Raw genomic sequence first — 12395 nt, 5'->3', positions numbered from 1 at the left:
TCAGTGTTGACTGCTAGTGACTGTACAGACAGGTCCCTGTCTGACAGTTTTCTTGGCAATTGATGTTCTTTGCCCTGGTCTCTTTCTGAGGCTGAGAGCACTCAAAAGTACCCAGACTTTTAAAGGAAACCAGCAGAAAAGATTGCAAATGTCAATCGTGTGATCCTGGGGCAGTTGGCAATTGGTCATAAGTACAAACAGGTTGCTAAGTACCCAGATCACAACCACATGACATGACAAATGGGTTGGGACAGCCAGAGCTCCAAGGACTGATTGTAGTCACCATTTGTTCAGCATAACTTTTATATATCTTTTCATAACGATTGCTGACCAAATGCCATAGGTCGAGAATGGCCTATATACTATTTCCTATATCCAACTGACTTGGAAGTATATACTATACATTGCAAGGTTGTAAGAGAAAGTTTTTATTTCTTGGTACAAGCTACCATCAGATATACTACATTACACAGATTTAAATCTATTAAACGGATCAGTTTTCAGTAATTCCTTATATAAAATCCACACATACACTTAATACGATAGATATTGTACAATTATGATTTCTAGTGGTTTTAATTTAATTATATTCAATTAATATTATTATCTCTGTTTATTCAGTTTATTTATTTAACTTGCTTTTCTGCCCCACGAGCCGAAGCTATTCATAAAATTTATAGAAATGTGTTAAGCAAATATAAATACAATTTATTTTTTTATTGTATTTTTACTAAATAATAATCAGCTAATTAAAATTATGTTTAACTTCCTCATTTCATTGTTTTTAGTCATTCATTCTGGGCATAAATTTGTCTTGCATATTGCTATGTGCTGTTAAATTCTGCCAAGTTTTGCTGCAGGCTACATATTAATGAGCCTGATTATAACGTTAATATTTTTTCTGTGCCAAAATAGTTAATATTGTGCCAGAATTAATACAAAGATAGGTTCTGAGAGGTTTTATCAGATGTTCACAGTCATTAGATCAATTTACATGTAACATAAAGAATATAAGCAGTATTCGTGTAATCTGCTTCCCCTCTCTCTGTTCTGATTGCAAGGAGGTGATAGTAAACATTAGCTTCACTGTCATGCACTGATTTTTTTTAATGTTTGAATGAGTAATTGTCTTTAACATTCACTAGGAAATTTCAAGTGCGTTAGCAAGATTGAAAAATATCTCAGAAGAAAGCACTGTTTCTATAATGATGTACGTAAACAACATGTGTGTAAACATATAGTAACTAGGAGTCCAACTTGACTCAAGGAAGCATATATTTAATCTTATATTTTCTTATCCTTAATTCTTGTTTGCAAGTAGTGCTTGTTTCAGTATACCAGACCTAACTATTTGCCTTGGTTCAGAAAGACAATTCATAATTAGTTGAAAATGGTAGCAGAAGTTTCCACTCTCATTCTAAGAGAAGAAAGGAAGAAGTAGCATTTAAAGCTAGGGAGCCTCTGTATGGTTTCAGATGGCATTGAAATACAACTGATGGATCCTTCACAAAGGTCCTTAATAGACCAGTTGCAGATTTTGGTTCAGGATGATAAAGTAGATAAGTTGCCTACTTTTGTGCTAAGGTATAGTTTGGGACGCAGTGGCTCAGTGGCTAAGATGCTCAGCTTGTCGATCAGAAAGGTCGGCAGTTCAGCGGTTCAAATCCCTAGTGCAGCATAACAGAGAGCACTCCCATTTCTTGTCCTAGCTTCTGCCAACCTAGCAGTTTGAAAGCACATACAAAATGCAAGTAGAAAAATAGGAACCACCTTTGGTGGGGAGGTAACAGCGTTCTGTGTGCCAATGGCATTCAGTCATGCCAGCCACATGACCACGGAGACATCTTCAGACAACGTGTGCTCTTCGACTTTGAAACGAAGATGAGCACCGCCCCCAAGAGTTGGGAACGACTAGCACATATGTGCGAGGGGAACCTTTACCTTTACCTTATTGTTTGGCATTATGGTTTTTTAGCACAGTACGCCATTCTGTCTTTGACTGTTCAGAGATTTAATAAAATAAATGCTAATACTTTTTAAAAATACAGCAATTTGGATTGCACGCAATAAGATACCTCTTAATTGATGCAAGATTTTCTGTTGTTTTGAGATCCATTTCAAATCCATAGTACAATTTTTTTTAAAGTCCCTTCAAGCTTTTGAGGAAAGTTCTTTGGAAAAACACCTATTTCATTTATAGCTCTTCAGGTTTTGAATTGCTTCCCAGAACTTCTCTTAGTTCCTTATTATCTGATTTGTTAGTGAATAACAGAGAGAGAACTTTTCAATCCTGGTGACCAGTTTGGAATGCTCTTGCAAGAGATACTCAGTTGGGATTCAATGAGAGGTCATCTGGTATTAAGCAAACACCTTCTCCTTTTCCAAGTCTTTTTAGGCCTTTCTTCTTTTTTTTTGTAAAATTTTACTTTCATTTATTTTATTAAAGTTGTAGCTTTTGATTTTATTTTAATATTTCCTTTTATGGCATTTGGAGATCTAAATAATAACAAAATAATAAATAAATGACACATTTAATATTTGCAGATGCATGGATTATCCATGTACTTCATAGTTCAGTGGTTTATTATGTAAATTAAATAGGTTAAATTAAATGGGTGATACACCTAACATTGTTGTCATTCAGTCTTTTCTATAACTTTTTGAGCCATTAGATGTAGTTTCTCCAGGATGGCCTATCAGTAATTGCTTGCTTGTGTCATCAGTGATAGTGTCTAGCCATCTGCTCTTCTGACAGTCTTGTTTTCAATTGTCTTTAATTTCTCCAATTAAAAAGAATTTATTATTTATTATTCCTGCTTTCACACTAAAGTATATGTCCAAAATGTTTAAAATCCAGTTTCACTACTAGTGCTTCCAGGGAAGAGTTTAGCTTTATTTCAGCTAATATTTTACAAGTATTCAGCTAATATTTAATACATGTAATACATATTGACATCTAAATGCAGGTATATTCCTCTGGTGTTTGGTATTTTCTAAGATGTCACAACTGGTGTCTTCTATAGGAAGAACAATTGAATTTCCTAATCCTCTGGAAACATCTTTTGATACACAACTCAATGGACTAAATCTCAACCCCAGTTCTGATCATTGTTTGTCTTTTCAATTGATTGGAAAGCTATTATAGCAGCAGTTATTATAATTTCTGGAATAGCAGATTATATTATGCGTACTTTTTTGTGACAAATAATCATAAATCCAGTACTAGTTTAATACAAAACATTCAGTTGTTATTTTGGCTTTGGAGTCACTTTTTCCCATTTTGTATTCCAGCACTATTTGTGTTTTGCACCAAAAGCCGACGGGCAGAGCGTTACTGGCAAAAAACTCTGCTGCAGATGGAAGAGATGGAGTCCCAGATTCGGGAAGAAATCCGTAAAGGTAAGTGTCTGTACTTGGGCAGGACGGAAGAGTCCATTGTCATCAAAGAACTTTATCTTCTGGAACACTCAAAAGAAAACTTATGTATATGATAATTTAGGTCTGGGTTATGACCTTAAAAGCTCTTAATAGTGTAGGTCATCCTGCTAGGACAACCCCATTCTACTCTGGCCGACAGGGAAGGCCTACTTTGGATCCCGTCAGTTAAAGAACCCCAACTATCAGGATCCAGAAGAACTGCCTTTTCTCCCGCTGCACCTTACCTCCTTTGGAATATCTTACCTCTAAGGTAAGATCTGCCATCACCCTCCTATTCTTCCGCGAGAGCCTGAAGACTTGGGTCTACTTTTGGCTGGGATTAAATGGGGGAGTTCCACACTGGAGATGGCTGGTGGTTTGATGGCAAACTACACTTCTCCTCCCCCCTTGCTCTCTGCCCCCCACCCATCTTTTTGATTATCACTTTGATGTATTCTCATTATGTTCTGAAAAGCTGACAACCCAGGTTTTGAGACCCAAGTACTATGCTCCCACTACTTGCCCCACCTCCTGCCCAATTAGCAATTAAAAAGCATGCAAATGCGAGTTGACAAAGAGGAACCACTTAAGTGGGAAGGTAACATCATTGCATGTACCTCGGCGTACAATCATGATGGTCACATAGCCAATGGAAATGTCTTCAGACAATGCTGGTTCCCTCAGCTAAGAAACAGAGATGAGTTCTATGCCTGCCCCCCCCCCTCCCTGAGTAGGACACAACTGGAAAATGGAAGAATTTACTTTTAGAGTAATTCCATAGTAGGATATAAAAGAAATAAATTTAACAAATAAATAAATTGCCAAAAGTTAGCTGACCTAAAACAGACACCTATGACATTTAATCATCTGACCGAAATCAGCTTTTTGGAAAACTGTAAATTGCAGTTTTCCTTGGAAAGTGTGAAACTGTATTATTTTGAGAGAACATAAACTGAAACTGTACATCCTCAAAATTTCTATTCAGCTGGCTATATTTATGAATTTGAGTTTGGCTATTCTGAATGGATAAGGCACAGCCTAAATTGAAAAAAATGTTCATTGACATTATAAATTGATCAACAATCAAAAGAATATTTATCTTTATTTTTATTGGGTATTTTCCAGAACAATCATAGTAAAGCAAATGCTGGCTATCTTTTGTATGACTTAAACTTTAGTTACTGATTGTGGGAAATTTATGTTCTGTAGAATCCACTGATAAAAAGAGTTAAACTAGCATTGCATATTATTGGCTGTAGAAAACCATTAAAAAAAGTTTAGCCCATTAATCTGCCTAGTATAAAGGGATTTTGTTTGGGAGATAATTAACATGAAAAATTTGCACCGTTGGTATATTCAGAACAAGTTATACATTGAAATGAAAGTGGTTTATTCTCTTCATTATGGTTTCCTTCAATCAGGTTTTGCTGAACTTCAGACAGATATGACAGATCTTACCAAGGAGTTAAATCGCAGCCAAGGAATTCCATTTCTTGAATATAAATACTTTGTGACTCGCACTTTCTTTCCCAAAGTAAGACAAAGTAGTATGCTACTATTATTTATGTATAGGTCTTATATGCCACTTTATTTAGCTCATTCTGAGTAGTGTACAGCTTGCAAATCCTTATTTTCATATTATAAACAAGTTTTAAAATTCTAACCATACATTATAAATTGCCATTTTTGGTGATTTTAAGCTCTATGTATTTATGCATATATTTTTCAGTTTTTGTCAAGCTGTCTGTCATTAGGGGTGTGAATGCTATAAATATGTATCATTCTGATACACAGCACACACAAAAGTATATTAATTTTTCACAAAGCAGACTTTTTACCACTTTTAGCTTTAGAAAATTAGTAAAATGTATGACAAGTATTTGATGAACACTTCTTTAAAAATGGAAATCTATGAGAAACTGTAGGTTTATATCTTTTTGTCTATTCTCCCTTTAAAGACCAGTTGTTTCCCCACGCATTTTTGGCAACTTTAATTTTAGAAGCAGAATAAATGAAAGCAAATAAAATATAAGCAACTACATTATATCCAAAGCAAGGGTGGGTTCCTGCCAGTTCTAACCTCTTCTATAAAACAGGTTCCACAAATCTACCGTGCCATTTAGAACTGGTTCCAGCTCCCTCCCCCCGCCCGTCCGCACCATTCTTGCCCCGTCCACCGCTCACTCATTGGCTGGCTCACCAATCACCCCGCACGCCTCTAAGAGTCTTATCTAAACTTTAAAGTCTTAAAGCTGTCAAGTTTGAATATCCCTGGGGTTTGTTTTTTTTCTAAAGGGTTAGGGGTGCAAGGGTCTTGTAACTTGACAGATTTAAGACTTGCACACTTCAATGCCAGAGTTCCTGAACCAACATGACTGGAGGGGGAATTCTGGGAGTTGAAGTCCACAAGTCTTAAAGCTGTCAAGTTTGAACACCACTGGGGTTTTTTTTTCTAAAGGGTTAGGGGTGCAAGGGTCTTGTAACTTGACAGCTTTAAGACTTGCATGCTTCAAATGCCAGCGTTTCTGAGCCAACATTTTGGTTGCTAAGCAAGAGCTTTGTTAAGTGAGTTTCACCACATTTTACAAGTTGGCCACGCCCACCCAGTCACATGACTGCCAACCCACTCCACTCAATCACATGGCCAAAAAACCACTCCCACCCAGTCACATGGCTGACAAGCCACTCCCACAAAGCAGGCCATACCTACAGAAGAGGTTCTAAAAAAATTTAAAACCCATCACTGATCTAAAGATATGCTGAATGCAAAACTTAAAAGTTTTTTCCCTCCAGGTCACTCAAACTTTAGGCAATTCTACAAGTGTAGGGGAATAAATCAGTTCTATTCTTTTACTCTTTTTTAACGTACAATAGTGTAGATATCCCATAGCCACTGTTTGTGGATTCTCTCTTTGCTGGAAAAGCCTGAATATTGGACGATTGAGTTCATGATCTCTGTATTGTGAGAGCTTTGTTTTTCCAAAACATGCTTTGTCAAAAGTTGTTGTTCGTTCGTTCAGAAATCTGCAGCAGGGGTTTAAAGATTCCATAAGGCATATAAATTTATTTATAAACATATAAATAGCCATGGTGGTAGTTATAATTCAGTGTTGCAGGCTAACTCTGCATACAGCTAGGAGTTTGATCCTGACTAGCACAAGGTTGATTCAGCCTTCCATCCTTCAGAGGTCGGTAAAATGTAAATCTAAGTGCTATTGCTATTGCTTTTTTTTTAGTGGTCTCATGTCATGACATCTCCTTATAGCTGTCAAACAGTAATGCCCTATTAATGTACAATTTAGTAAAGACATGACGAATTAAACTATGCCTCTTTTTTTGCTAAATTCAAAATTCTTGCTTCCTCTGTTTATTTTTTCTAGTGTTCTTCTCTCTATGAGGAGCGCTACATACTACCTTCCCAGCACCTCAATTCCCAGATGGGATCTCAAATCCAAGAAACGCACCCATTATTGTTGGGGGAATGGAAAGTAGGTAGTTCTTTGGTAAATCCAGCCTAACTATTATACTGTACTGTATTATATAGTACTATATCAGTTCATCATTTCATGATGAATGCTTAAGAATATGATATATTTGGGATAGTGGAAAAGAAAAAGTATAGTAGCTAGTAAAGTTTCTTCTCAAGGAAATAGAAGAAACTGATGAAATCTTTTTATGACTTGTACAGAATTGGAACATATTAAATGTTTGTGAAAATACATGCTGTAGATAACTATAACTACCGTATATTCAGTGTTTGACATATCCTGAAGAGATTAGTTAATATCACTGATATATTTGCATTCTTTGCATCTGCATTACTTGTCCATAATGTCTAAAATAATTCATTTTAGCCCAAGAATTCAGTCTGATATAAGCCCACGTGATTACTACTTCCATTACTCTAAAAATAGTGCTTAGTGATTCAAGTTTAAAAAAAAAAAAAAGTATGTGAGTGCAATGCAAAGAATTCTATTGCTGCTTTCGTTTCTTCAAGGTAAAGTCAGAAATAGTCTACTTTTTGTACAAATCGTAATGAAATCTCTATTAGATTTACCGTTAAAAGGGTTCTGACTCAATTGGAGGAGCTTTGACATGATAGAGTTCAAACATCTAATTTAAAAATTAGATAATATACGGATTTGAGTAATTAGGTTCATAATATGAAAATTCAATATTAATTTCCTTTGTTTGCATACTAGGGTGGTATGTCTTAATATTAGTTTCAGTGTGGTTATTGGCAGGTTTATTTTGTACTTATGTGAAAAAAGAAAAATATGAAGCATTCAGTTCTCATCCAGATTGCTGATTTTTCCTTAGATTCCTGAAAACTGTAGACCAAATATGGAAGAAGGAATTGCATTGTTCTCCACCTTACTTAACAACAAGCACTTTCTCATTGTGTTTGTCCACGCTCTTGAGCAGCAAAAGGACTTTGCTGTACGAGACAGGTATGACTTTTTGAAATCTTAAGCTAATGTGACATAGCACAGATTTAATTCAAGATGGCTACAGCTGTTATTCTGAAAAATTAGATGAGTCTACCCTGATTTTTTTTCTCATTGAAAATGCTTTCTGAAAAATAGAATGTTTTTTTCTATGTTTTTCTGTACTGTTTTTTGAACCTATTATTTGTGCTTCTACAAAAATGGTTTATTTAATTATTTAATAAACTGGAGTATAGTGCTAAGTTATGAATCTTACATAACAAAAGTCTTTGTAACTATACAGATAATCCTCAATGTATAACCAGTTGATTAGTGATTGTCCTGAGTTAGAACAGCCTCCAAAAGGGTCATTTACAGCCTATAAAATCCTTCTAGCCATCATAAAATCTCTTTCTCTCTCTCTCTCTCTCTCTCTCTCACACACACACACACACACACACACACAAACACACAAACACACAAACACACAAACACACACACACGTTGCATGACTGTATTTCAGGTGCTTGGCAAAAGATTTATATTTCAATTCGTTGCAGTGTCCCACAATCATGTGACCACAATTTGCACTCTTTTTGAGGGGGGGGCTGATTTATGGCAAAAAAGATCCATTTGGGAGATTTAGGACTGTGTGATTCACTTAACAATCCCCATAAAAATCTTTGTAAAATTGGGTTGTAATTTTGAATTCCATTTTAAAGTCCATTTTGGTAATCTGCAGAGAAATTCATTCATCTTCCGTAAGAACTGAAGTAAAGCGTTAAAAAGCTCAAGCACTTCACAGACCAAATGTTTCATTTAAAATAGCCATCTTTTTCTATAGTAATTGACCTTCAAAATCTGGTTTTGAGTTTGAAATGTAAACAAGACATATTTTTTTCCTACCCAAGAGCATCTTTCTAATTAACTTCAAATCTTTCCTTAAATCTAATCACAAAGCCGTAGCATTTAAAAACTTTCCAAAAGCAATTCTAAAATCATCTTTTTGCTGTAGATTGCAGAAAATAGCAAAAGCAAAAAAAAAAAAAAAAGGTTTACAAAGCCAGAAGCATGTAGTTTTCTTCCTTTTTAAACGAATTGAAGAGAACCTCAACCAGCAACTGGCAGATTTGTGGTTCCAAAGGATTTCAATTTTAAATCCTTTAAGATTCTTTAGAATCCTTTAGAATTTAAGAATCCTTAAATCTTTAGGAGCCAAGGTGGCGCAGTGGTTAAATGCAGCACTGCAGGCTACTTCAGCTGACTGCAGTTCTGCAGTTCGGCTGTTCAAATCTCACCGGCTCAGGGTTGACTCAGCCTTCCATCCTTCCGAGGTGGGTAAAATGAGGACTCAGATTGTTGGGGGCAATATGCTGACTCTGTAAACCGCTTAGAGAGGGCTGAAAGCCCTATGAAGCGGTATATAAGTCTAACTGCTATTGCTATTGCTATTAAAGAATCAAAAAGTGATTGAAAAGATTAAGTTTCGTTGAACACTGAGGCCATAAAAGCTTGATGGAACCCACAACTCCCAGGTGATCACAACAGGATGCAAAAATATCTATTTCTATCGGTTACTCACAAAAATCAGCAGCCCAGAGTATTTGTGGGCAATCTCTAGTTATTCCAGAGAGAATTTTGGCAGTCTATATCCCACATCAACCTTTTGGCCTTTTTACCCTAATGCCCCTTCAATCTGTGTAATGGGAAAAAATGTGAGTGTTAGTTTGCCTTGCCTCGCTAACTTTTAAACACACCCTTGGGGAGCAGCCTTAATGGCAACAAGTTGAGCATAGACGGCTTGCCAACTTTTGTGAGAAGAACCATTCAATACCCATCGCATCACAGATGCTCAGATTTTTGAACCACATGGAAAATTGATAGTACAGAAAATTTCTCATAGATGCTCAAATTTAGAAATGGTTGAATGACAGATGGTGAGGTTATATTACCTTATACTATAAAGAAATAGAAAGAAAATTGAAAGGAGCTAAGTAGAAGGACCATTCCCTGAACTATTTCCATTTTTGTTCTTGATGTAGATCTGAACAAGTAGCCTGGACTCTCAAGGGCTGTATCTGCAATGAAATATATCTTTCTTTAGAAATCAAATGCTCCTGCTGTTCTTGTCTTGCTTTAAAAACATTGCCTTGCTGTAGCTCAACTTGCAGGTGTTAACCTTCTCTATTATTATCCCCTTTTTTCTTGTAACGATTGGCATCCATTTCTGTCAAAGGGTGGCATAATACAATGTGATTATGCACAGCTGTGATACATATGGCTTGAAACATCAACACTTTTGAGGAGCTTTGTGAAAGCAATTTGGAAGGTTACCATGGTTTTAATTTCTGTTCATGTTGATTGATGAATCGCATGTGGTATTATCAGTCTCGGTTACTATTCATTAACTCTTTCTTCAGATGCAATTTGGCCTCGTTGCTTACTGTTGCATTGCATGGGAAACTGGAGTACTACACCAGCATCATGAAGGACCTCTTGGTTGATCTCATTGATGCTTCTGCTTCTAAAAACCCCAAGCTTATGCTGAGAAGGACAGAATCTGTGGTTGAGAAGATGCTGACCAACTGGATGTCTATCTGCATGTACAGCTTCCTCAGAGTAAGAAACTGGGAAGTGAAAACTTCCCTAATTGTGGCAGGCATCCTTATGGCTGTGTATCAAAAAGACTGGACATTTAAGACCTGGCAATATATAGTTTTCCATTTTATGCAGTTTAATACTGGTTGTCTAATAGATCGTTATCTAATACTCAGTGTTTTCAAAACTGACAAGACAGAAATATCACTTTCTTTTCTTAAAAAAATAATAATACCGTGTTGACCACCAAAATAAGCACTTATTTTCGGGGAGGTCTTATTATTTTTGAGGTGCAAGAGATGGCGAGTGTGGTCACCTCATGGTTGCTGCTGCATTGCAATATTTTCAGGGAAGGCTTATTTTGGGGGGAGGGCTTATTTTAGCACATCACTCAAAAGCCCAATTAGGCTTATTATCCAGGGAGGTCTTATTTTCGGGAAAACAGGGTAGGTCCTGGAGAAATTTTAACCCTGAAGTGATTAATTTAACTTTAGGACAGGTACCATTCCATCATCTTATTATGATACTTCAAATCACAAGAACAGATAGTGTACTAAATTAGTCTGATATGTCAACTTGTGTCTTGATTCTATTGGAGGATTTATCAATATCATTTGGAAGTTTTGCATAGCATTTTAGTTGTTTTCCATTCAGGGGTCGTTGTATTTATGCAGTTTTTTACTACTCCACAAGAACAAAATAAGTTAGATATGTCATTATTACTCAACCCTCCCAGGAACATCTTTGGACATGTAAGACTTAGGGTTTGTGAGCTGCCTGGACCACCCAGAAAACTGAGGAACTATTAAATTGCTAAAACTAATACAAAAGCAGCTGTGGCAATTTAAAAATACAATGTATTTGAGCATTTGAGTAAAGATTTCAACAAGCAATAACTGCTTCAACACTGCAGGGGAATTCATATGTTGCAATACATGGAACATCACTTTTATCATTGTAATGTGCATACCAAGAGAAGGCCTTTCCGTAGGGCAACTTAATTCTAATATTTAGCAGAGATTAGCTTTTCTGCACAAAAACAAGGTTTCTAATTGGTGATGCTAGGAATTTCCATATTCAGTTCTTTATTGTTCAGATTTTGTTTCAGAATCACTCCATTTTTTGTAAAAAAAAAATTAATTAAGACTACTCACATTGGCCACATTTCTCCTCAAGAAGTTTTGTCTGCTTTTTAGAAAACTACTAACTGGTTTTTCCATAATCAGGCCAACCTAATAAATTCAAGTGTAAACTGCAGCCATTTATGCAAATCTCAGTAATGGGTTCAACTTACAAATATTGTCTTTATAATCTCAGCAGATACCAGCTTTCAAGAAATGCTCAAGTTTTAGTTTTCTTTGAAGGATTAAGCTCAGAAACTTTTTCAGAGGTAACTTAATTTTAAACCATGCTCACGCTAATCCTCTTCATACACTGAGGATTCCTCAGCTATTTCTCTAATTCCTATAAAATTATTTTGGGAATCCTTCATTTGGTAAATTCTCTACAAATGTGTTTACAAGTTTTTCCCACTAAATTATGCCAGACATATTTTGATTTCCTGGGGAAAATTCATTAATAAGAACCAGCCTGAATTTTTTAAAAAATTCTGAATAATATGTATTCAGTTATCCTTCCATATTTACATTTCTCTGAATTTTATTATGCAGTACTAACCAAGTCAAAAATGCATAACAGTGTGAGAATATTAAGAACTGTTTACACGGGTTCAAGGATGGGTGAAAAATGTTGCCAGAAATGAGAAATAATTTTTATTTGCATAAATGTATGTACAAATTTTTCACTTGTACACTTTTTGGCCTGATTTCATCTTTTTCCATCACTTGTATTTTTATCACTTTTTGCATTATTCTTACTTCCAAAGAGAATAGTGTGTGTGTGTGTGTGCGCGCGCGCGCGCGCGCGCACGTGGAAACAAAATAGAACATATTG

The 12395-nt window shown here is 35.9% G+C and overlaps 1 protein-coding gene across 1 annotated transcript in view; it reads left to right on the top strand.

The window, feature by feature from the left end:
* PLXND1 (plexin D1) overlaps positions 1-12395 on the top strand; it is a 169923-nt gene that overhangs the window by 117793 nt on the left and 39735 nt on the right. Inside the window, exons 21-25 of the mRNA XM_087708935.1 lie at positions 3292-3399; positions 4839-4951; positions 6798-6905; positions 7738-7868; positions 10265-10463. Coding sequence (XP_087565061.1) covers positions 3292-3399; positions 4839-4951; positions 6798-6905; positions 7738-7868; positions 10265-10463 — 659 coding nt within the window. The remainder of the gene's footprint in view (positions 1-3291; positions 3400-4838; positions 4952-6797; positions 6906-7737; positions 7869-10264; positions 10464-12395) is intronic.

Source organism: Thamnophis sirtalis, unplaced genomic scaffold (assembly GCF_051295495.1).
Source record: "Thamnophis sirtalis isolate CommonGarterSnake01/CBP01778 unplaced genomic scaffold, rThaSir2_p1.2 scaffold_3, whole genome shotgun sequence".
NCBI classification, from domain to species: Eukaryota; Metazoa; Chordata; class Lepidosauria; order Squamata; family Natricidae; genus Thamnophis; species Thamnophis sirtalis.
Note: the sequence above shows the minus strand (reverse complement) of the source record. Positions and strands in the feature narration are given on the sequence as shown.